This window comes from Neolamprologus multifasciatus, chromosome 10 (assembly GCF_963576455.1).
Source record: "Neolamprologus multifasciatus chromosome 10, fNeoMul1.2, whole genome shotgun sequence".
Lineage (NCBI taxonomy): Eukaryota > Metazoa > Chordata > Actinopteri > Cichliformes > Cichlidae > Neolamprologus > Neolamprologus multifasciatus.
The window spans coordinates 18,068,715-18,095,885 of record NC_140448.1 but is presented as its reverse complement, the minus strand read 5'-3'; the positions used below and the strand labels follow the sequence as shown (position 1 = coordinate 18,095,885).

The window sequence follows — 27,171 nt, the reverse complement described above, 5'->3', positions numbered from 1 at the left end:
TGTGGATGTACGTTTCCAATAATCATACTATAGAGGATGAGGCGACCTCTTTGATCCTACACTTGCCTGGCTGGAACCAGACCCGTGTCAGTTGTCAAATTAGCAAATGAGTCACATTTGTACCAACCACACCTGGAAGCTTATGATCACAATTCAATTAGTGACTAGATAGTGAACACAGTAAACTGTTAAGCATCTAAGGAGCTAGATATTTTTCACTGGAGTTCATAAGGTGAGACCATCACAGTCTTTACAAGAGAGCCGGATAGAGAGCAAGGATAGAAACACTAATCAAAGGAAATGTTTATGTCTGCTGGGTCTGTAACCTGTAAACTTACATGCTAACAGTAACAACCTTTTTCTTTTTTTCAGCTTTTTTTCTATCAAGTGGGGGGGGGGGGGGGAGCAATTTGTAGTCTTCTGTGAATGCCTTCCTGTTTCTAATGCACACAAATAACACTAAGCAATGACAAAACTTGCATTTACTTTTAAAGAGGTTCAGAGAAGGAAATGCAATCTTGCATGTCCAGATAATGGTTGCAACAAAACTGAAGACTACTTTGAATTCATACCTATACATGAACTCTCATACTAATTATTCATGTTAATACTAGCATGGTCAGAATACAGGAAAACTATATAGACTAGTAAATCCTCTGATCAAATCAAAATGCAATGCCTCCTGTGAGAGAAATGCTCCCCAAAGATCAGTCCACACTACAACCAAAGAGAAATATCATTTAAGAAATGCAGGAAAGCTGTAATTACTTTCATCAACGTTTTGTCCATTTGTGTGATTTACATAAATGTAATGATTCTATTATACTGATCTGTTACACATTCAAATAAACATTCGGGGACACTCACCCATACAAGTTATCAACATCATTCATATAAGAGTTAGCTGTGGGTTATTGCTTTGACAGGTTAATAGTAAGGATCATTAAATTTCAAACCAGAGATGAAAACTGGAGAAAATGATTATTATAGTAAGAGCACAGGCCTTGTACAAAGAGGACCAACCAAAGGGTAATGAAAGCAAGTGGATTCTCCTTTTGCACTTATTAACATGTGTGATATAGATGTCAATAACTGATGTACAATGACTAATTTGTTATTGTGCCATTACGTTATTACTATTATTATATAGCTAATTAGTTATTGTACTATTTGTATTATTATGAGTTAACCCATAGTCATTCAAAAGAGAAATCCCTAATACCTGTAAGCATGTGTTTAATTGTTTGCACACAAAAATTCTTGAAATTTTTGGACAAACTTAGTGTATGCTTATGTCTTGAAGTAATAACAAACTGCATCTTTACTATGTTGTGCAGTTCTTGCCAAAGTGGATTTTAATATTAAATGAATTTGCCTTAAAACTGCCTCAACATAACTGATTCTCTCATATAAATATAGAAATTGCTATTACTGCATACCTAGAATATCTGTAAAGAACTTTATAGAAGCATGGGCTCACCTAAATTGAACAAAAGAATATTGGAAAAAACGTTGCCGATGAGTCTCAATTTCTGCTGTGATATTTGGACAGTAGGTTCAGAATTTGTCATACACGACATGAAAGAATGGATCCATCCTGTCTTCTATCTATTGTTCAGGCTTCTGCTGCAGGTTTGGTGTGGTGTGGGGGATGTTTTCTTGTCAGACTTTAGGTCCCTTACTACCAGCTGTGCATCACTCAATCGCCACAGCCTACCTGAGGATTGCTGCTGACCATGTCCATCTCTTTCTGATCAGTGCACTGTTCTTCTATCGCTGTTTTTAAGTATTTCAAGCTAGTTTATTGTACTTGACAATCAGTTCATTGTACTTAAACTGCCTCACTTCAGTAGAGGACCTTTAGGATGTGGTGGAACTGGAGATTCGCAACATGGATGTGCTGCCAATAGCAGCAACTGTATGATGCTATCTAGCAAGGTGGACCTAATAAAAAGTCTTGTAAGAGTATATCTCAAATGTCCATAGCCCTTTGTCTTCTTCATGTGATAATTTCCTTGCAATGTTTTTCTTCTTTTCTAAGTACCAAACTAATTCATGACTTTTTATTTTCCAACCCACTAATTCAGAATGTTCAAATACTCATTTTAAACTACTTACTTGTACCCAATTCCATTATGGTTTGGCCAATAAAGGAATTTAAAATTTGAATTTGAGTGGCAGTGCTACAAAGAGACGAGACTAAAAGGAGAGAAATCAGAAAAGGAGAAAATGAATTGTAAAGGAAGCTTTTGTAATAATGTTTATGCAGCGTGTTGGATTGCTAAAAGGAAATTGAATTGGGGGAGATAAAGAAGCAGTGCAGACATAAGTGAAAGAACGAGAGGGTGACTGATACAAGGAGGATTTTAATATGATAACCCATAACTGTTTCACAAACACACACTCCTCTGTCATGCCAATAAAGCACATCATACAGAGAGAGAGGGAGAGAGGGAGAGAGAGAGAGATGCTCTGGGTTTCATCAGTCACATCTCGCTGTGGGAGGGGGATTGAAGCGGCTGCCTCGGAGCTCTCCGGTAACAGAGACAGTAGACGGCACTGACTCACGCTGACGATCCACGGACAGCACATTTTAGACTTTACCTGACCTGCAGTTGAAGATCCGACAGGAGGGCGATTATGAAGGCATAAGATAACTTTCCTCTGATTTTTTAGGGGGGGAGGCTGTTTCACCATCTTTCCCGTAAATTCGGACATCAAATAAAGTCAGAATGTACATCAGTGATTTATAAACACCAGATGGCGGTGAGCTGAAAAATCACTAAAACACATCTGAGTGTGTTGGGACGGGACACGGTGTTATTCTTCTCCCCTCCTTGTCTTTTATTACACAGAACTTGTTTTCCACTGGTGGCGGACCTTCTAGGCTATTTTTGTCCTTAATTTTGTCAGACATTATCCGACCCCCTTCTTCTCCCTCCTCCACTACCGCCTCGTCCTCCTCCCCCCGTTCCTCCTCCAACCGTCTTCACTTGGTTTAAAAAAAGAAAAAGAAAAGAAAAAGAAAGCCACCAAGGAGACACGACTACACTCTACCCGCCAGCGTTCAAAGGGAATCAAAACAATCTAATCAACATCAGCACAGGACTGGACCCTGACAAGGATGCTACTCCAGCACAGAGGCTACTAGACGGTCCAAACAGCCTTTGCCAATATGTTCAGGCCAGGTAAGGAAAGAGGGCTCCACTTGTTTTTGTTGCTGACGAGGATGTGGAGCGCGCGCAGTCAGTGTGTGCGAGCGATACATTTTTTGTTTGTTCTTTTGAGAAATTAATTTAGTTAAATTTGGGGCAAATTGAGTCACAGACGAGGCTCTCGGTGTTTCTCAAACTTCCCAGTCGTCTCTTATCCGCCGTGGTGGCCGCGACTGGGAAGCAGATTAAATATTTATTCACTTCATGGAAAAATTATTCTTAAAATAGCGAACCGCTGCCGCACTGCAGTTTGTAGAACCTGTCTGCACGAGGGTGGCTGGTGCTGTTGCTACGCGCGAGCGAGAAACGGGTAGAGAGCACGTGAGAGTGAAATTGAAAAAAGTTTACAATTTGACTGGTTTTCTACAAAAGTTTCCCCCGTTTTTTGTGTTAATCCGCGTGACAGAAGGAGGCGCTCAGCCCGTGTATTTCTACTCGTCGCTGAAGGGAGGGAGACGGTGGGTCTCCCCACGGGTTCCGCGGGCCCAGGGAGACTAAAAACAGGTGTAAAAGTGTCTCCCAGAGAATAGCTGTGCGCTGTTTACTCTGACACTCACAGGCTTCCGTGTTACGGTGAGAAAAGGTATTAAGTTTTACCACGATGACCTTGCCTGCTCATGTGTTGATAAAGGAGAGCTCCATTTCCCTCCCGCCACCTCTTTCTCCGTGCGTGCACGAGCATTGACAATTAAAAATCACGACTGACAAATCCAGTGAAAAAAATTTCACAAATTCATATCCGGTATTAAACAACATACCAACCTTTCTGAAATTATTAAATAGTACTGTGATGCAAAGTGTACGGAAAGTACACGCACACTTACACACATTTTAAAAAAGAGTATTTGTGGTGTGGAGTGGTGACTCATCTGCCAATCGCCCCCCCCCCCCCCCCCAAAACATGTATGCATGTTGGGCTCCAGTGAAAGACAGCTTGTCTGAGAACTGTTTGGAAATGAGTGCAGTCCGCGGCTGACTGAACCCCGAGAACATAATGGAAAAACATTCTTTAATAGAGACACTGGATGTTTGTCATTTGTCATTTCCATGCAGCTCAATGCAGAGCGGGGAAACAACACACATGCATCCATGCACATCATAATCTATTAGCTCACTTGGTTGGCCTGAGTCAGGGCACAAGCTGGGCGATCTCCTCATTAAGGGTGAGACCTAATGGGCTTGACAGAGGGCTGATTAGTGCTGTCACTGTGTGTGTGTGTGTGAGAGACAGAGCACAAGAGAGAAAAGAGTTTGCTGGCTAGAGGGAGACAAGCTTTAATTTTAATCTTCCTGTAATTTCAGATGGATAGCATCCACCCACCCACCTACCCGCACACACAGCAAAAAACACACAGTGGTGATGGCTGATGCGCTGCTTTGTATCTCCTCCTACAAATATGTGACTGTCAGTCGCAATAATAAAATCCAGAGTAATTGTGCAGTCTGCCTGAGATACAGTTATCTTTGTCTGTCACCTTTACCCACAGTATCTCTCTGCAGTGGGATAAAACAAGAGCGAGGGAGTGAGGAGAAAGAGGATAAGTGTTTTTGTGTAATGAAAACTCCCTCTCTCTTTCTCTCCGTGTCTGTCTCTCATTCTTTCTCTCTGCTTGGCCAACCAGCTCCTGCTGCCAGCCTCAAACTGAGAACGGCCTGGCAGGCTGATTGGCTACTAGCTTGCTGGTTTGGGTGGCTGCCGAAGCTTTGTTTCCCAGCGTGTTTGAAGCTGGATTTGTCTCCCTTACTTGACTTTGCCTCTGTTACCCAACTTGTCAATTTCCCTATTTATCTACATTTTCTTTCCTGCAGTAAGATGTATACAGGCACTGAACAAACCAAACCAAAACAAACCTTAAAATTAGTCACAAAAAGAATAATGGCCACTTAACAAAAAAGAGAAAAAAAGGCTTTGCTATGTTCTGCAAAAGTGTGGACCGGTTTTTATTGTCAGCTATTTAATGGATGCTCATGGCTTCTGAATAAAACAAACAATCAGGGAATTATTCATATATCAGATCATTGTAATAAAATAAAACCCCACAAACTGAAAGACCCTTTTCTCACACGCAGCTAGGAAATATGTTAAATTCTTACATTTTAGTGGGTACATTAGTTAACAGTTGGTATTTTAACTAAAACCTAAAATGATTGGTCAATTATCAGCTACAGATAATATTTTTTTATCAGCTGATTCATCACATTTTGAAATTTAAACTATTTCAGAACCGGTGCTAATGTTGCTAACCAGTGCAGACTTGTTTGGATAACCATTTAGCAAATTCGAAGACATATTCTTTTTTGTTTTCCCTCTGAGAAAAATTGGATTAAAGCACATCGGATTAACCCTCTCAGGTTTAAGACATCATAGGCGGTAGACCTAACTCTGTATTTCTGGAGAAAGGCAAATTCATTACTCTGGGAGAGTTAGGGCTAGGATACTTGTAGATGATGACTTAGACCCCAAAGGGTTAAGTGTTTGTCCACCTAATAAGCAATTATACCCATAAAGCACAGGTAAGCCCATTCAATGTTTAGCACAGCTAAGCACAAGTAAGTACTTTAGGAAGCAATTTGTATCTCAAGTCCTGAATATCAGGGGGGCAGCCATATAATTTGGCACTAAAATGTTCACCAATTTGAAAACATTCTGTTGAAGAAAGAAACTTTCATGCTGTTTTCTTGAAAAACAAAACAAAAAAACAACCTGCCAAAATTTACAGTCAGTGAGCTGTAGAAGGAAATTCCTGCTGGTGGCTTAACTGGAGTGAGAAATACATATAAATGTTTTGTAGGTGTAGAGTATAGTTTGCCAAACAGTGCAGTGCTGTTTCAAGAATTTAGAAAAATTGTTGTTAGCCCATCAGAAGCTATTATTTTCTGTTAAATGAAACCTCTTTGCTGCACCTTGGTGCTAGCTATGCCATTATACCAGAAATCTTACAGCCCAAATCAATATTAGTAGAATTACACAACTCTCAAAACTGATTTGACATGACAATAAAATAAAAAATCCTTCATTAAAAATTAATTTGAAGTCACTGACCTGGTGTGGGCAGAAGATTTATTTAAAAGGCAGGATTAAACTTTGTTTAAGGGACACAGACTGAAATGGCCTCACGTTAAATACATTATGATGGCTTAGACATTTAAATAATGTTAGCCACTTCTAACGTTCGGTAATGCTAGCTTCCTCAAACAAAATGATACCGTGTAATTCAGGATAACATAAGAAGGAATTGGGAGGATTTCCCTATTGGTGTTGTTTGGGTAACCACTTAGCAAATCCTAAGACATATTATTTTCTTTATCCTTTGAGAAAAAATGGATTAAGCACATCTGATTAACCCTATGAGGGTTAAGACATCACTGGCAGTAGCCCTAACTCTGTATTTCTGGAGAAAGGAAAAATGATATCATTTGCATTATTTGCATTTTGCCTTTTGTGAATCAGTATAATCCATTGGTCATTTCCCTTAAATCCAAAGTACTTCCACATGCTTACTGACCTTCTTAGCAACGAGCTGCTGCAGCTGCACTAGCTGCACTAGCTGCCGTGTCAATCATGTAGTATTTGTGGGCAGTCTTCTTTTTCTAAATATGTGAGCATGGACAAAAACATGCCCACGTTGCCTACAGTACAAAAAACCAAACAAACAATACTGTTGTGTTCCTACTTGGTACCACGAAAGATGAGAGGCTTGCATAAGTAACTATTAAAAGTACTTTCTTGGAAGTACCCAGTGATGTACAGACAACTATCAGTCATAGACAGAAAAAAACTACAAACGTTTCCCAACAAATTTTCATGAGCATCTTCTTTTTATGATTTCTGTGCTGATTTATTCCCATTTTTTCCAAGTGCACATCAAACATAATGATATGATCGGCAAAGCTAAGTCTTCATCTGTGTGTAACATTACTCTGCGTGAGATTTAAATGAGTAATGGTTCAGAGGAGTAAACATGTCGATGCGCTCCTTTCACCTGACGCAATATCTTTGCCTCACGTGCCTTCCTCAGTGGCCTTCTTCCTACGCAACTCTTGAAGACTAAAAGTTGCTGCCTGGATTGGATGGACAAGTTCAATCTATATGGAAGAGAGCGCGGTCGTGCAGCTCCTACTTGAGCTGTGACCTCCTGCCTTTAAAAACACGACACCGCGTCTTCCTTGCTTCTCATCACTTGCAATACGATTTCATCCTCTCACTTTTCGTCATCATTCCTGCCGTTGGATACACCCTGTGATCCAGAAAGAAAAAAAATTGCAGTATTTGAAATACTGAAATGTTCTGTGTTACTACATTCAGCCATGATAATCTATAACGAACGTCAGCTCTGTACTGAATTTCACTGATCAATACCAATATATGATGTTAAAATTGCAAGTCACTGTTCATACAGGCTATAGCCTCAGCCTCGCTCCAGGCTCTCTCTGGGCCCCAGTGTGAATAAAGCCCTCATCTGATTAACAGACTTTTTAGCAGCGTTATGAAATTTAAGTCGTTCCTGATTAAACCTCCAGTTTTTATTTGCATACTATACTACGGATTGCTGACCATCATTTGTCACCTCCGAGCCTGCTTTCTCTTCGGATAAAGCACAGTATCACGAAGTACATCTGATGGCATTGTGACAAAAGACTAATGCCACATCCTTACTTTCTCTGTGAGATGACAGTTGCACTGGCACGCATACATTTTGCCTGCAGGCCACTGTCAAGTCTACAGTCACACAATTAGAAGCTGCTGTTGCCCGTTTGCTTTGTTATGCATGCGTGTGTGTGTGTGTTTTGTAGATGAGTGCTGTGGTAGATGATAATAACATATGGATTGGTGACAAAATGTTTATTCGGGTCGTGAAGCACCAAATGGTGCAGTAATTGAGAGCTGAGATTGATCCAAATTTGCTCTTGCTGCACCGACATCCTGAGGCAGCAGACAGATTTTACAGATTAGGACAATATAGGGAACATTGTGCTTTGTGCGGATTTTGTGGATATATTGTATTAGAGAACTAAATCATCTTGGGATTTGATTACAGGAATGGAAGTCATATCATAATCAATTACATCCCTAATGCAAGCCACAGTGGAGAGCAGGATGAAACGCATCGCCACACACACCGCCACGCAGCGAGTGTCCATGTGATGGCTGTGCATATCAATGACCTTTGCACATCTTTGCACCGCTCCTCCTGCCTGATCTCAAGGTCACTCATCGACTCCTTTCTTTCTTCTGCTTTATCCTGAGCTCAGTGTGGTCCGCCTGCTGAATTCTATTTTATCATTATGTCTCGCCACAATTTTCTGGAACGTGCACGGCATTTACAATCGACGTGCCGCGTAGAAATGCGTAGAAATAATTACACGGGCTGGTGTTTTACAGCTCCGAGCTTCTAAAGTGGCAAACTCTCACAAACACAATGCAAAAAAAAAAAAAAAACAACCCACAAAAAACCTTTAATGAGCAGAAATTGTTTTGATGCTAAATAAACAAACACAGAGTGCTACAAATTATGCAGTACAGAGCATGAAATGGCATTTCACAATGGCCCTGTGATGTTTTATTCCAACTTTCTTGCCAAGTAAAGCTTTATTACACATTTATTTTTATACCAAACATACCCCTTTTTGCATCTTCTGTATTTTTGACTGGGGTAAAGTGCAAGTTAAGACAGCTATAAGAAAGGAGCCATTTTTCTGCCTTAAAAAAACCCATAAGGCTGCCAAGCAGAATGAACAAAGCTGAAGTGGTTTATTCCTCAGTTCCCTCGAATTAGATTCATACTACTTCTTTAATTGGCAGTGCAGTGAAGTGGCTGCTGATTGTTGGTAAATACGGTGCACTAATTTGCTTATGGATCTCCACGGTTTACCTTGAGGGCTGGCGGCACACACAGCAGGAAGGTCCTGTGTGAATTAAGTGTCCAATCAAAGAAGACATTACTCCCTATCAGGAGTCCTGTGAAGGCCTCTGATTGCAGGTTCACTTAGCAACAGCTGGGGCTAGCTCTGCATTTACTGCATGTACTCTCTCTCTCTGTGAATATGTTTGTGTGTGAATGAGCATGCACATGGAGGTGCCTGCATATGTGAGTGTGAGAACGTTTTCGGATGAAAGTGATGCAAATGCCAGTGATCACATAGTCAGAGCATGGTGCTCATACAGATTTTTAAGTGTGTTCGGGCCTCAGGAATCATTATTGTAAATGTCAGAGCTGATGCATGAGAGGGGAGTTATACTGTGCTGATGCGGCAGGGAGAACAGACACCACGTGAAAAGGAGTGGTTATCAGGAAAAAGAATTTACATGGGATACACACAGAGCGAGCCAGTGGCAGGTAAAGGTAGTGGAGCTGATATGAGCTTACTGTGCGGATGTGTGCTACGGGTGTCACCCGTTTTGACGAAGTAACTTTGGTATTTTCTCGTCTTCAGAGGGAGAGACAGTTGGATGAAGCAGCCCTCTCCTTTTCTTACTGAAAGCGAATGAGACGTAGACATTTTGGAAACATTTGTGAGACATTTCTTTCTGAGACTGACATGAAAGGAAGGATGTACATCTCATGTCTGTGCATTAAGTACAGTGAAGGAGAACCTTGGCTTAGCAGTAAAGCTGGAAGCAGGGAGAAACATGAAGCTTGGCTCTGTTCAGAGATAAAGAAAAAAGTACACCAACCAAAATCTCTAAAGCTTACTAAATAACAGGTTGCATCTTGTTTGTTTATCTTGTGCACCAACAGAAATGTAAAAAAAAAAGGGGGGACTGTATGGGGAGTTGTGTGTGTGTGTCTGAGGTATTTCTTAAGAAAAAGCAGCTCATCCACCTGGCTTTAATGCAGGTTGTCAGATTTATGAGGACTGTTTTTGGCCCTATACAGGCGCAGTGATACAAAGTGTTCCAACTTATTCAGGAAGCAAGGCCAACAAACAGATCCATCATTTAACTCCCGCTAAAAAGTTGTTGTTTTTCTACATCTCATCAAGCATTTGTCATGCATTTGCAAACATACACTTGAACACATACAACTCTGAAAATTTAAGCCAACACAGAAGTGCCTTAACCCCAATCCTATCGACATTTTGAAATATATAGACTACCAACTGGGGACCCCAAGAATAATTTACTGCGAGAAGCATCCTAACCCAACCCAAACAAAAAACAATATCATTGTTATTAATTTCGCAAAGTTTTAATTATTTGCACATTTTGTGAGATTCTATACTTTTCTTTGATACAACCTACAACTTTTAAGTTAAGCTAAAGGTTTACTGTATTTACCATACCTTTGCTCTGGTGTCACTTATTTTTCAGTAGTTTTAAACAAACACTATTAGTGTTAAATTTTTATGATGAATCCATTTTGACCCCAATATGAAAAAACTCAAATAGACATAAATTCCTAGTATCATGAGATGTACTCTTTCCAGCTCTGCCCTGGGGCCTCCTCACGTCCTCCTCCTAGGACATGCCCAAAACACCTCACCTAGGAGATGCCCAGGAGGCATCCTGGTCAGATTCCTGAAGCACCTCAGTGGCTTTCCTTTCTATGCAGAGGATTACTCTACTCTGAATCCCTCCCAAATGACCAAACTTTTCTTTCTCACTACCTCTAAGGTAGAGTCCAGACAGCCTTTAGAAGAAGCTAATTTCACCTTGTATCCACAATGTCATTTTTTCAGTCATTACCCAGAGATCGTGACCTATGAACTGACAGATTGAGGGCCAGCTCTCTTGTCACCACAGCCGAGCGTCTGCAGAAGCAGTGTCTCTGTCAATCTCCTGCTCCAATTGAAAAGAGGCCACTCCACTCTTTTTCAGCCGAGAACCATGGCCTCAGACTTAGAGGTGCTGATCCTTATCCCTCGATTAGCTCTCCCCTTAACCCTTGATAAAACTAATGGAATCACATCATCTACAAAAAGCAGATATGAGATGCTGAAACCATAAAACCGTCCACACCTGGGCTGCACCTAGAATTTCTGCCCATAAATGTTATTAAAAGAATGAGTATGAGTGGACCAGAAGCAGCTAAAGATAATTAAAGCTAAACAGACACAATAGCCAGCTATAGCACCCAAATTCTTTCATGCTGTGCTCAGGTCCTGTGACATCAGTGGGAGCTTTGCTCATTCCCAGGAGGGTCATTGCAGCTCAGATCAGGGCTTGTAACACTGCAGCATCATCATCTCTCTCAGGTACATCAGAACCAGCGACCTCTACAACGATATCACACCTTCCAGTCTGGGAAGGTACCCATCAAGCTGATGAAGGCAGGGATGGCAACAGTTTTTCTTCTTTATGGCAAATATTAAGTGACCCAATCGTTGAATTTATTAAAACTACATAAACAATATTGAGTTCCTTTTACTGTGGTCCCCTGAGACTGCAAACGTGTGACATCATTAGGAACAAATTGATAGACAAAGTAAAAAAAAATGGAATGCAGTATCTTTGCTGTTTCCAGGACTGCGGTCTTCTCGACAAAGATCTCGGATCTCATTCCTGGGATCTGAACTTGAATAACATCCCACTCTTAATCCAAATGATGTCGGCCAACCTTTGCAGCTATAACAGCTCTGCTCTAATTCATCCCAAAGGTGCTCTATCAGGTTGAGTTCAGGACTCTATGCACGTCAGTGAAGTTCTTCCATGCCAAACTCGCTCATCCATGTCTTTATGGACCTTTTACTTCAAAATTTCTCATAGTTGTATAGAAATCTATGAGAAATTTGAACCTATGATGCTTTACTGTTACCCACCTAAGTAAACACTTCCCTGAATGTCTTGACGACTAGTTTGAGGACTTTTTGAATGTGGAATGATGGTCATTACATAAATTATGGGTTAGAGGAAAACAGACCATGAAGCAAGGTGTGTTTGGGAAAATGTTATGATTGACAAGTTGTACCACATGAGCACGCAGTGTCCCTCAACCTCTTAGTCAGATCCATCCCTTAATCGTGATATCTGGTTTCAAAACAAAATAAACAAAACACTGGGCAATGTTTCGGTGACTGCATCTGTTTTTTACATATAGTTTATGGAAGCAGGAAGACAAATAGAAAACTTTAGAGGTAAAGCTTCCAGGCTTATCAAAAGTTGAGAAACAAACAATTCTTTAAGCTGAAGCCATAAACTTTCTCACAGTTTCCAACTAAGTGACTTCCTGCATTCGTTCACCGTTACTGATGAATTAGTCAAAAAGTGCAAAATATGACAGCTGCATTATCAATACGAGTACACCACATAGTGTATTTCTGAACACACTGACATAAAATAAAAAATTTAAATCCTTTGTGTCTAACTCCCAGGCTGTATCTCCTCCATCCCTCCTCTCTCCCCTCAAATCTCCTCGCCTCCCATGTCTTCTCCTCTGTAGCTGGTTCACTCTGTACCTGTTGAATAATTGATAGCTGTTTTGGTTTCTGATAAGGCGTTTGGGGTCCACAGCTCTCAGCAGTATGGGCTTGCTGCTTTCCTCACGGTAGATCACACAGTTCAGTCCGTCCTTTTACTCCCTCTCTCTTCCTCTTCTTCACTGCCTCCCTCTTTTTCCCCCCCTCCTTGTCTTCTCTTATTCCCCATCGCAGTTATTCTGATAACATGCTGGCGTGCATGTCGTAGCCAACAGCTCAAGTTCCAGGTTTTATTTTTGATAAGGCCTTGATATTCATCTTCTTCTGATTACAAAGGAGCATGTGAACATAAATAAATGTAATACTCGGGATATTACCATGGAAACAGAAGTAGTAGATCCAAAAAAATAAGTATAGGAAGGATAAGCTATTTAAAATATGCTTGCATGAAGCAGCTCACAGTGCAGCAGCCCTGCCATCATATGCTGGTTGTTGCATAGGATCTAAGGTACACCCTACTGTTTACAGAGGGTAGTCAAATTAACAGAAACACTCTTTGGAAAAGTTTCAACTTAGGTGGCTGATTCATCAAAGCAAGCACGGAAATGCGCGTAAAGCAGGCTTCATGCCCAGTGACAGAATTTAAGGACGTCTCCTATACTGTCAATCCCTCTTAGTTTCAAGATGACACTATAATTAGTAGTGTCCTGAGACTGTCCTTGTGAGTAAACAGTAGGTTTAGTTGTGTATTCATTTCCCTCAGGTCGTGTTCTCTGTTCATTTGAGTGGGGCTGTGCAGTGGGGGTGCAAACGCAGAGGGCTCAGGCAAGAAAACGTTGCTCAGCATTTGCCAGAATACAAAACAATCCAACAAGGCCCAGCATAGGCCACCATTGCATCCACACAGGGAAGCGTTGTGGTGTTGTCGCACAGTCTGGTCACATGGCAAAGAAAAAGATAAGTGCCGAAATGCATTGTTGCTTTTGACAGTGAGAACATTTCACGGCTTCAGCACATATGTCTTTTTCTATTCTCCTCCGTGGGGATGTGTCACCAAGGCGGTGATTCTGTATTTTAACCTAATCCACTGTCTTTATGTAAACCTCACCAAGAAGTTTTTTCTTTCTTTTTTTTTGGTGACCAGTAAAGTGTCAAAACATCCTGGTCCAGGGTACAAAGTAGAGTATCTTGAGTGAATGATAGTAACCTGTGGTGTTACCTCAGCCTTCTACCTCCTAATATGGAGTTTGCTGCTCAGCCAGTATGGAAAAACTGTAATTGATGTCCTTGAGCACAATGAAAAGACAACTTCTCGGTATTTCACAAACTGCTCTCAATTTTAAAGACAAGAGAAAACCTTGTAAAACGGGTCAAGGTCAAGGATGGTCAGCAAAGGATGTTTTCTTTTTTCAGTTTTCATGCAGAACATTTTTATTGTTAAGTCCTGGCAGACAAAAGGTGTTCTTTTTTTAATAAGGTTAGTAAGCACAACCATAATTCAAACATAAGGTGCACTGTCAATTTTTGAGAAAATTAAAGGATTTTAAGTCTGCCTTATAGTGTTGAAAATACGTTTTACAGAAGAAAAGAATATATCGAGATATATGTCGTTGCCGTACGTGCTTCAAATTATACCGTGATATGGATTTTAGGCCCAGCCCTAATGCAAATAGATAAATACTCACTTGTAGCATGTTTTTAAACAATTAAAACTCCACTAGATTTACAGGAACCTGTTGACCAGCCACAACCCATATGACAAGATTGCCACAGGCTAAAGCACCAATATAGGGCTAAATTTTGCTGGCAGAGGCAGTTTTCACATCAGGAGCTGCTCAGTACATCTCATTTCTCAGACATAGTTTTGACAGATATTTGCAAACAGTGACATCAAGATAACAAACACTGGGAGCAGTGGAAATTTACGGTTGTTCTTAATTGTGCCATTGCTTAGTTCTTTTTGTGTTCAGCTGTGATACTCAGCCTGTGTCATACATTAAAAATTGTCATGTTTTGATTTCAAATTGAACAGTCTATTTTTTTTTTTATGGTTAACATATGCTGCACATTGGACCTCATTCTGTATAATCCACTCATGCTGAAGCAAAATCTTTTCCTTAATTTACTTCATAGTTGTTTTTCATAAATTATTTATGTTGTTTTGTCTATACACCTAAAAACAAATCTCAGAGTGCATGCATATCCCAAAACATATTTAACGCATTAATATGCATATACTGAAATTCTCTTGCGATTTTTCTTTCTTTTTACTTTTCCCCTTCTAAGCTCTCTGCTCTGGTCTGTCATCCCTGCTGATACAAGAGTGCAGAAAATGTTAAGTGGCTGTATTGGCTGTTACCCAGAATGTGAGGAATTGCAGAAGATGGGTTAAAGAGGGAGAAAAGTTAATCAAACCCAGGACAACAAGTCAATTCCTCTTGATTTACCACATCAATCTGTCCCACACACACACAGGCACGCACACAAACATGTGTGTGGCGGTAATTGCTCAGACGCTCGCCGACTTATAAGCTCTGTTTTACATCTTCTGCCTCTCTCTTTCTACTGCAGCATAGAAAGAGAGCAGCGGCAGCAGTAGCAAGTCTTACATAACTACATCACTGCATTAACGAGCCCATCTGCCTCTGACTGGTGCTTAGACTTACTGTTAGGGGGCTGTTTAAATGACACATTATGAATATATGTGAACAGACACCAGCGTGACCGCCTTAGCTGTCCTTTTAAGCAGACTGACCAGGTGAAAACAGGCTAAAGATGTCCCGCTTCCTCCACTGATTTTTTTTTAATGTGCACAGTTTATTCTGGAAATGTTTTAACGGTTAGGGATGTAGGTTTCTGTAGTGCCCGACTGCCAGTTTAATGCAAATTTGAAATTATGATAGGAGGCAAAACCCAATCAGTGGTTGAATAGTCAAAAATAGCAACACATTTTACTAAATACCGAATGTTTTTGTTTTGTTTGTTTGAATTGCAGAAACCTGTGTCCTAGATTTGAACTCCATAGCAAAGTCCTCTACTCTCATCATACATATGCATACAAAGTCATTTACCAAGACACCCCCATTGGTTTGTTGTGATCCATATGAGTAATGCTCAGTCCAAGTCTTGAATAAATTAGCCTTTAGGACAACAAGTAGTGAAAAGTCAAACGTGACTTCAGACGAGAAAGCCAGGAGCACACAAAGACACACATTTAATGAGTGAAATTAGACAAAATATTTTGTGGGAGTCTGTGTTTGACATGTACTTCAGAGTGACGGGAGGAAGTAAAGATGGAGTGATGTGAGAGAACAGGAGATGAGGGACGTGTGAGAAAGTGTTGTTTGTCGGCTGCCACAGCTTGTTTGTGTCTTCAGTCTGAGTCTCATTATAAAACTGAAGCATGGTGTTTGTACGTGTGTGTGTGTGTCACACTTAGTCTTACATAACAATCAGTTGCTCAGCTGGGGACACTGTACAGATAAATCCCAGGATGCCTTTTTATTGGACTGAGTGAGGAGGCCGTCTGGAACACAGCTAAAAAAAAAAAAGTAATCAGTAGTCAACTTTTACAGACCCGGAAAAGTCATAAATGTGCACTCACACTAATATTCAAGTAAATCAGCATCACTGCAGACATCGCTGCACGAACCTGCAGTCATTTTCATGACATTGCATTCATATTTTAGGCATCACTGGTGCTATTTTTCCAGAATGAGAATGTCAGATGGGCTTTTATACATTTTTTGTCTAGCAAGTTTTTTTCTTGACATATTGAATTCAGGTGTGAAATTTTCTTTTAGTAGGTGTATATTTATCATTTTTAATTAAATATATCTACTAAAGCACTACATGTCATTTGGACATTTTTAGCACTCCCAACAAATCTGGATTCTATTTGTGGCCCTTTTTTTGGACTCCCAGGCCTTGGACTGCAGCTTGTTGTGTTTGCAGGACAAAAGGACACAAATGCAGCACTCACAAGGAGGGCTTGAAGAACACAAAACTAGCCTTTAATAAGGTTGAGTGGAAAAGTTAAAATGCCAAACAGGCATGAAATGGCACAATCTAAAAGCAAAGTGTGTGGGGATAACACAACAATGCTCAAACCAATCGAGATGACGATACAAGGGAAAGTACAACTAATGACAACAGATGATCAAAATAAAACTGGAGACAAGCAAGACCAGGATAAAGACTCAACAGCAAGATACAAGAAGCCAGAGAGGCTAGACTGAACCAAATATAAGCAACTGTAAACATTGAAGGCTAAACAGAGTGACTTATTATAAAAGTAAGGAAAACCTGGACTATAGCTAAGCTAAAGACTTTAAATGATGAACCTTAAGACCCATAACTGGACAGAGATATTAATAAACGTGAATTCAAAGTCCAAGAATGATAAACTCAGAGTCTATTTCCAATTCCTTGTTCTGCTTTGCAGTGGCACTGGAGTGGAGCATAGCAGCACATAAAGCAGCTCTACACCTGCTGCAGGATCTGGATAGAGCTGCTCTCCAGCTTGTAGTGGATCTAGAGCAGAACAAGGAGTAATATTGCCAGCTGCCGTCCAGAGGACTTTGAATCTGTTTGAGACATAAGCCTCACTGGAGAAGCAGCAAAATGATGGATGGCATTCTCTAAAATAGCATTCACCTGGATGAATAAAAAAAAATTGTTACAATGAGTCTCCAAATCAGAGTCACACTGGTTTGATTAAAGTAGAAGAAATATGTTAGGAACTAATATTTCAGGGGATTCAATTCAAAATGCCAAACTGAACCTGCTGCTGTCGGCTTTATTTCCAGCAAATTAGAAATGATTTGTACATGATGGGCTCAAGGTAGTGGCTGTAATAATCCATAGTGAATATTTTTTTTTATGTAGCGAGCTTTGATTTTATGTCAGTCATCATTCAAATGGTGGATTGTGGCTGAAAATGAAAGATCTAATTTATGATATGTTAACAGTGGTACAGTACATTTGCTTTTTAAATTATAGGGAGATCATTACAGGTTCATATCATCATGCGAATGGACCTGAGTCTTTGCACAGAGCTGCATTACATGCTGAGAGAGAGAGAGACAACATTTAATGTAGTGAGCTTTAAATAAAAGTGCCTGTTGTTGATAGAGCTGGTTCATGGGAGTGCTGCTGTCCTGTGTAAGTGATGCTTATGGGAGACTTATCCCTGCAGCATCTGTGTTCATGAGTATCAGCACAGTTAGCGTTGAGGGTTAGGGTCTGTTAGGGGGTGATTATCACAAAACATACACCAATGTTAGTTTGGCCCACAGGCCCACATAATATTACAGTGGTTAGAGGAAGAATGGGTGAAGACATCGAGAGTACACAATTTGAACTGCCTCCCCTTTAACCAACACTGCATTAATCTTCTTAAGCTGTCAACATGACCTAAAACTCATGATGCACAAACACGCTGAGGAGAGGGGGAAGAAAAATCCTGCCAAATAGACAACAGATTGTGACTAATAGTGAGTTTAGCACAGCTCACCAAGTTCATAACTGAGTTGTAGCACCATCATCTTGGCACAAGTTTGCTTTCAGAAAGGTGCTTGCCTCAGTTGTTTCTGCTCACTCATGAGTGATTCAAGCTCTTCACCTGGAAAGCGTGACCTCTCGGTGCATCGGGGCAGCCAAGAGAATGTCACCTTTTGAGACATTTTTTTTTTCGTCCAGATGTGCAATTTACCAGATGGCTCCACTGCCTAAAAAGTTAATGTCAGCGCGCCCCCGCATGACACCAGGCATCCGTGTGGTTATCATGCAGGTGCGAGCTAATGAAAGGTACGCATGCCAGAGCAGTGTGAAGCAAATGCTGTAACACTGAAAGGAAGTGTGAATGAATAAGGAAGGGAAAATGACACAGAGGATGAAAAGGGTAGCCAGCAACAGAAGCATTTATTCTCGTGATCTTCACAGGAAAGAATTTTTACACCTTGGCTTGCAACCGTTATTTAGCCATATAATGACCCAGGAGATAATCGCAGCACAGCAGATGCCTACATAATAATACAGTGAGTCCCAGAAAGCCTGTATGACCCGTGTTGTTGTTATGATTACTACAGTGCTACTGCCCCAATAAGAATTTGGCAACTACACTGCAGCACAGCTGTCATGAAGATGGGCTGCCTGCCCAACTACACCAGCTGTGCCAGCCCAACCATCACTTAATCACCCTGGGAGGGAAGCAGGAAAGTAGGGACAGAGGGGGAGGGAGGAGAGGAGGAAGCGGTGAAGGTTAGAATGTTGCAGTCAAAAACAAATTGCCAAAGAGAAACTGCAAAAGCTCAAAGGGATAAAGAAGAAGACAAGTTTTGGGTGTTTTTTGTAACGGGGGATAGAGAGGACCGAGCAGGGCTTGCAGATGTAAAAATCAAGCAATTCAAGGAAGGGGGAATGGGTGGCTGAGGAAGACAAAAATTTATGAGACACAAGAGGATGTGGTACCAGAAGTAAACCGAGGCGAAGGCTAGATAGATGAAGATGGGGCGGAAGGTGAGTCTTGTGAAAAGAGTGATGGCAGCAAGAGTGAAGAGGAAAGGTGAGAGAGTGATTTGTAAAAGGAAATAAAGAACTGAGGTGAAGGAAAATGGCCTACACTGTAGAATGACAAAAAGCACGAAGGGCGAAGTGTGAAAGAGATAAACTGGGGAGGAGGGGAAGATGATGTCAAACATATTTTAGGTCGATTTCTCAGCTGACTAGATCAATACAGCTGCAATCAGTCTTGTAATAGCAAGAGCAGTATGCAACCACATTCCACTGTATTTAGCAGACAGAAACTTCTGAGAGGCTCAAGCACTTGCATCGGTACAAACACCAAGGCTGGACTGCAGTGAAATCTCTGTTTGAACAAATCCCAGTAAATATTAAACTGCAACCTTTAATCTGAAGCAAACATAAGTCTCTCTGTCTCTGCTACCTACTGACCCATGTAAGCTATGTGAAAAAATAATTAATCGCATGGAAATGTTTTGGTTTTTTCCATTATCATACACCACCGCAAAGAAAAAACACTTTTTCTATTATTGAAATTGAAACAGTTTGTGTTTCTCTCTTTAGCAAAGTTAACTAGGGCCTATTAGCCCTAATGTTTCAATTTACATTTACTGAACTTTCACTCAAATAACTGACACTTTGCTAAGCCTCAGTTATACAGGCCTAGATGCCAGTCGATGACTTCCAGGGAAAAATGTAGAGCCGATAGTTTACATGGAAGGTGCCGGATCATCTGTGCGTTTTGAAATGTTTTTGTTACAGCAGTAAGACACGTTTGCTTTGAAGTTTCTGTTTCCAATTCGCATAAAACTTTTTCTAATGCTCAGACATTAAATGGCAAGTATTTGCAGACCAGTATTTTTCTTCTGTGCAGACTACTGGTAGCTGCAACCGCCTCGCTGTCACCAATTTTCTTGCAACTATTTGCCAGTCAGTTGTGGATAGATAGAGGTTTTTTGGTTGACTACATAGCTAAAACTAAAACTGAATTCTTGTTGGTGTTTTGCAGATTTTCATCAGTCCCCACTGAATATCAACTCCTTGCACTTTTTCATGGAGAATTCCTGGAGTTTAACAATGTATATCATTTTTTATGCATGAACATGTCAGTGGCTTTACCCAGCTACAGCTTCTCTATTTCTTCTTTTTGAGTCATTGCGTTATGGATATGATAGTGTTCTTATGACCAATTATCCTGTTGAAAGGTTCACTTCTGGTTCAACTTTAGCCTTCTCACAGATGGCCTCACATCATCTTCAAGCACTCTTCGATCTGAAGTATATCATAGCGGAATGAGTGACTGCAATCTGACCAATCCTTGAGATGGTGAAGCGATACCAAACCGTAACATTTCCACCACAATGTTTGTCTGAGACAGTCTGTGCTTTACCTTGACACTGCCTGATTATGAATCTGTGCTAAGGGAAAATAACTAATTCAGGAATATTAAAGTTAAACATAAGCATGTCTTGATGTATGCTCAATCATCCAGGTAAGTAAATCCCAAAAGGTTGATTCTGTTTATCTGGACGTAGCGTTTCCCACTGAAGCATGAATGATAAAGTTAGGTATTAACATAAACATGTTTTTTTTTTGGCAAGATAAGCATGTCTCATCAGTTCAAGGGAGCCTTTTGCCTAACCTAATCAGTCAACAGGCACTGGTCTGATAACACAACTTTGTGTTGAACACAATGGTCTTCCAAAAAAAAAGAAAGAAAGGGAACAAAGACGGTCCTTTCTGCAAAACACATACAACCAAACTATATTAGATTAGTCTGTTCAGGATAGAGACTGATACTAATTTTTGCTGATTTAAAAATCCAATAGTGCAGCACGGTGGCACGGTGATTAGCACTGTTGCCGCACAGCAAGAAGGTCCTGAGTTCAATTCCAACATCAGGCCGGGGTCTTTCTGTGTGGAGTTTGCATGTTCTCCCTGTGTTTGCGTGGGTTCTCTCCGGGTACTCCGGCTTCCTCCCACCGTCCAAAGACATGCAGCTTGTGGGGATAGGTTAATTGGTTAATCCAAATTGCCATTAGGTGTGAATGTGCGAGTGAATGTGAGCGCGAATGGTTGTCTGTCCCTGTGTGTTGGCCCTGTGACAGACTGGCGACCTGTCCAGGGTGTACCCCGCCTCTCGCCCTATGACAGCTGGGATAGGCTCCAGCGCCCCCCGCGACCCTGAAAAGGATAAGTGGAAGCAAATGGATGGAAAATGGATAAAAATCCAATATTAATTTGCTATATATAGTTACTTATTTACTTGTTTATGCTAAGCCCGACTTTGCTCAGATCTGCTGGCTGTTGTTTGTGGAGTCCAAACCGGAGAAGTGTGACATCTGGTGGAGAAACTATGCAACACTAACACTCATAACATGTTTGAATGGTGTTTCTCCCTTCTCTTCTTTACTATTTGATCTTTATATATCATCATTTGTCATTTATCATGTATAAGCAGATAGTTTACAAATAGTTAATATCAGCTGATAATATCGACAAATTGGTAAATCAGTCAGGCTTTAGTCCAGGGCAAGTTATTCCAAATGGTCTGGTCTGATAATTGGAAAACTGTAGTTTTAATTTAATGTTCCCTTTGGACAGCAAAAGCTCAGCCATCATTTAAAATCTGCTTTAGCTTGTAGATAATTGTTCTTACAGTGAAATTATTCAAGTAATTTTTTTCCATGTGACTGAGCTCGCTATCCTTTTTCTCATTGGCTTTTACTATAACAAATAATAAGGAAATGTCAGTTACATGTGTCATTTGTTTGACATTACACTTTTTGTCAACCAGCGGTATTTCAGAAAGGATCAAATGATTTTATTTGTCCAGATATGTCAGAAAACAATTTTCATGGGATGTACTTTTTTTCCATATGACTGTATCTAACAATCTATCATATTCCTCTTATGCCTTCCTCCTTCTCTCCTCGCTCTGTGAATATGTGTGACTAACACCATGTCAGGCAACGACTCTCAGAGCAAATCATTCATCCCCAGGGCAGATTTGTGCCGCACTGCTCAAGATTTAGGGCAACCGAGATGAGTACGTTTGTCTATATTGTAAAAAGACAGGTTATCCTTTATGTTCACATTGCGTGACTATGAATCTTTGCTAAAGGGGGATCACTGATGCATGAATATTAAAGTTACATATTAACATAAACATGCTTTATTGGCAAGATAAGCATGTCTCATCAGTTAAATGAAGTCTTATGGCTAAGCTAATCAGTCAGCAGGCATTGATCTGACAACATTCAGTCCTGCAAAACTCTTTGTTTGTATTGAACACAGCCAGTGACTCTTGCATTCATTGACTCAGAACTCACAAGATTTAATAGATATGGGCAACTCCAAGGAACTAATGTTGTGCTGCAAAATTTAGTTTTATTTATTTACTCGCTGCATGAAATACAACAAATAATATTGCTGTCTTTGCTTATAATGAGAATGAAAATAAGTACAAAGCAATTTTTTGTATTGGAAAACAAAAGACTAATCTGTTTTTAGTCACTATTATGAAACGCAGGAGTGGGGAAAAAAAGCAGAGAACAGAACAAATGAACAGTGAAATAACACGAAGCATGAAAAATGTAATGAAAGTTAATAACAGATTTCTGTAGTCAATCACAGGTGTAAAATATATCAAACCTTTATGAATATGACTTTAATGCAGAGTGCCAGTGTCCCTGCCTACCTCTCAGAATGTGTTTTGGTCTGCATTTCCCTCTGCCTACCCCTACCTGCCCCGTCTCTTCCCATCTGTCTCCTTTGCTAGTGTGGGGGACCTTACAGGCTCGTCTCAGCAACAGATCGAGACAGCTACATCATCTCCAAATGTCATTTCACAGGCATTTCCCTTGACACGTTTATGGAAGAGGTTTTTCATGTAGTCACATGTGCATGTGTGCGTCTGGTTGTACACCGAGTGGGAGTTGAGTCTGCTTCCAGAGATGTCACATTTTTGTCTGGATCAGCTGGGGTATTAACCAATTAAGTCTCGTGTGTATGTCATCAGCGTGCCTAATAGATTACATGTGTTTTCATGCCGAGAAGGGAAGTGGGATGTGGGGTAAATAAAGTATTGTGTTGTTTAAATGGTGGAGTCAGAGATGGATGGACTTAATTCCTCCTTAATCATCCTGAGATGTCACCAGAAAAGAGGGTAATAACATGTAATCCACTCTTTCAATCCCCTCCTACTACTGCTGCTTGTTTGGTGTTTTAATAATATAAAGGGCACCTCAGGAAAGGTAGATAAATTGGATTAAATGTGCACTATGGATACTAAAATACACAATGTGTGCACAAACTCTGTGTTTGGTTCGTTATATTTTCCCACTTAGGCTTGTTTGTACATCCAAAACACCATTTACAGACGGGTTTCTCTTTCCGACTTCAATTTCTGCGCGTTAACCCAGAAGCCCCCTGTGGTCCAGAGGCGATGGAGCACGGACTCACCTTAAAGAGTTGGCATGGTAATACCTCCTGGAATCGGAGTCAGTCAGCCAGGCCAGAGTAGAGTTAAGCCCTTGCTCTATACTCACTTCAAAGGGGATGGCCCATCCACAGCAGCCTCAGAGAGAGAGAGAGGGGATAGAGGGGGGGAGGTAGAAAGGAGGGAGGCTGTCATATATTCCCTTTATCACGGGGAATTTTACGGTTCAGACTTGTGATTCTGAGGGGAATTTTATGGGCTGACCAAAGATGGGCAGCTTCAATTCAAAAGCAGAGCTGTCTCATCTGTTCCACAGGAGTGTGTGTAGCATCTGTGTGTGTGCGCGCGCGCAGTTGTGTTTTTTGAGTTTGTGCCAGACTCACCTTTCTTTACTTTAAATGCATATTTTATCATCCTGACAGCTTATTGTTTATCAATCCCACTTTGTTACGAGCTGATTCATGCACTGCTGTTGCCTTCCACTCAGACCTGCATTTTTAATTGAATGCTTCTCCAGGAGGGCAGGGAAAAAATGATCAATTAATCAATTCATTCTGGGGGACAAAGTCGTGTTTCGGGTTGTTTCTCTTTTCGTGGATATATGCTGTGTCACTTTAATAGGCGCACCTTTGGCAAAGGTATTGCTTTCACAATGAATTTGTGAGCTTTGTGTTGAATCAGACTGTGTGCTCAGGAGACTGACACATATATCATATCAGCATGACACAGATGTCATTATGTGACCAAAAAACACACTGCATTAATAACAAAAAGTGTTCTCTAGAGATTATTCAAACATTGTTTTAATTACTAGATGGCCTCACAACACGATAAGCTCCTTATCTGATCTGTGTGCATCAGTTTATTTCCAAATGAGCCACTGATATCCGCGTTATGTGTGTGTCCACAGATATCGGCTCCTAAAAGCAGACCCAAATGGACTGGGTGCACACAGAGCACCTAATGCAACGGAATCTCTTGAGAAACACAATTATTTTTAAATACTTTGGCAACCCTGAAAACCTATTTTCTCTTTCAGCTTCATGCAATGAGTAAGTTCTTATCTCATGGGCAGATTTCTCTATTTGTGTTTTTGTCCTCATGTCTCTAATTTGTTTACTGACTGTAGGGCACAGTTTAACAGTGTTACGTATTTCTGAACACCCATCAGATTGTGGTTAGATTTTAGTTTGCTCATGTTGCCAGCCGCTGTCAGTCAAATCTGATCAAACTCCAGACTCGCAACCCTGATGGAGCTTAAGCGCTTAATAAATAATAACCATTTGTTTTAATTGAAGTTTAGCTTTGATTCTTGCTCATTTAGTCGTGTATTTAATGTTGTACAGAAATGCCCTCTGAGAAGATTTGAAGATGTATTGTTTTTTCTCATTTCCAGGAAAGAAACATGGCAGCAGATTGATTTTAATATCTTAACAAAAAATATGCAAAACACATTCTTTTTGTGTACATAAAAAAAGATAAAAAAAAAATCTTTAACACCACTTCCAGAAATTCTGCATAAATGTTCATGCAGACTCAATGCGAAGAGACAAGGAGATGAGTGGCTGGGAGAAGGGACTGCCCGATAGACAGTTAGTCACACGGGAACACAATGTGCTCGCTGAAATGTTTGCAGTCATAAACACAACATTGTTTTGAGTCCTTATAGCGCTGTTATGTCTTTCCCCTCATGATAAACAATATTTCACTAGCTGGGACCACATCCTCATTTAGATTTGATTTCTAGGAGGTAATGGCAGATGGAGTAAGCATAAATTGAGGTTGTGATTTTGGGAAGGTCCTCAGAGGGGACTGGCGGCAGCTCTGGGCCAGGCAGATCCCTATGTACTAATGAGAGGTGAATGAATTGAAAAGTGGGTTGGGGGTGCAGCTTGTATTGCAGGAGGTATATATAGACAGAGAACTGGAAGGGGAGTGCATGAGGTGTGGCTCCACTCCTGAAATTCAGTACTACAATTCAAAGTGTAGGCTAGCATTAGCTCGGCTCTGAATGTATCCCATTAAGAATTCTGGTTGGTTTGTCTTTAAAATTGTGTCTGCTTCACATATGAGACTGAGAGATTGTCTATTTATGCCATATTTGGGAAAAATCTTTTGTTACATCAGTTGAAGTGATGATTAATATAAACAAAATAATAATAATAACATCATTCAAATACCCACCATATAGACAGCTATGTGGTGCATGTGATATGAAAGATGCTCTTATACTTGTCCTGCAAGTGGCCCTGATGGATAATAATTTGTTCAGGGACCTTCTTTCCACCACAGTTTCAAAAGCACCCAGTCTGAAGCTGCCAATCACATTGTTGGCCTTCCTGATCAGTTCATCCAGTCTCTTGGTGTCACCAGCTGCACAACACAACAATGTACAATGTACAATCACCCCTGAGTGATGGAAAATCTCCATCGTTTTTCTGCACACATTGAAGGATCTCAGCTTCTTTAGGAGATATAGCCTGCTCATCCCATCTTGTACACAACCTTGTGTTGATCTCCCAGTTCAGTCTGTTTTTGATGTGTTTGCTCAGGTCCTTGAACTCATCCACCACATCAACATCCAGTCCCAGGATAAACATCCTCTTCTTACTGAAAAACACAATACTATGTAAACTGATTTATAATATAATGAATTTAAACTTGTTCGATAAAAGCAAAGGATTTGCAGACAACTACATTATATTCCTCTAATATTTCATAAATGCAAATTCACGTGTCTCTGTTTTTTTTTTACCACATGTGATTGACATTTGATTGGTACGTAAAATTGTGGTGATCAGACCACCAAACAACATCCACTTCACGCATGCAGACTAATGTTAGCAGTCGGTAATTTGTTAGTATGTGTGTATCAATTTTATATATGTAAATTATGTTTTTCCGCAGGTTATGTCTCATTGCGTGTTGCGTGGTGAGCCCATCATTGAGGGCCTCTGCACAATCAAAGCCCATTGTTCCCACACGCTAGGGCGGCACAGTAGTTTGTGTTGCTGTCTCACAGCAAGAAGAGTTGCTTGTTGTTTGAGCAGTATGCAGAGGTACTGAAGTGGAAGAGTGTCTTTTCACTTTTTATACCAAATTTAAAAAAGAAGAAATAAAAGAAGTCTTTTCAATGAATTGAAAGAAAGCTTTTCACTTTTCACTCATTCATGCAAAAGGCAAAGTCATCTTAAAAGTCTTTGCAACATCTTTTTCAATTTTGTCCTGTGTAAAGGCTAATAAGCTTAATTACTGTCAGACAACACTTCACAGCTATTTAGTGCAGTTTGTGCTCTTCATATGGACTGCAAACTTTCATGCTACTAAAGCCGCTCAATTGTGATTGTTAAGTAGTGTCAGACTACAACCAGAAAGCTGCCTGTTTACAAAGATTATCCTGTAAATAAGCTATTATATATCTTAATTTCATGAAGTTTGCAAAAAACATTGTGAAAGTTGTGTAGTGAGAGTAGCGAGCAGATGGAAGAGAGTCTGGAGAGGTGGAGGTATGCTTTGGAGAGAAGGTCAGTAGAAGCAACACGTGTGTGAATGAGAGGGAAGCAGGGGGAAATGTAGTGCAGACAGGGTGGAGTGGGTGCAGACGAGTGTAAGGAGTGACAGAGGGAAAGCAACAAG

General features: G+C 40.5%; 1 protein-coding gene across 1 annotated transcript in view; it reads left to right on the top strand.

Annotated features, from left to right (window-relative positions):
- Positions 1-2,248: 2,248 nt before the first annotated feature.
- Positions 2,249-27,171, top strand: part of rtn4rl1a (reticulon 4 receptor-like 1a) — a 114,795-nt gene continuing 89,872 nt past the window's right edge. The window contains exon 1 of the mRNA XM_085174151.1: positions 2,249-3,188. Coding sequence (XP_085030277.1) covers positions 3,176-3,188 — 13 coding nt within the window. The 5' untranslated portion in view covers positions 2,249-3,175. The remainder of the gene's footprint in view (positions 3,189-27,171) is intronic.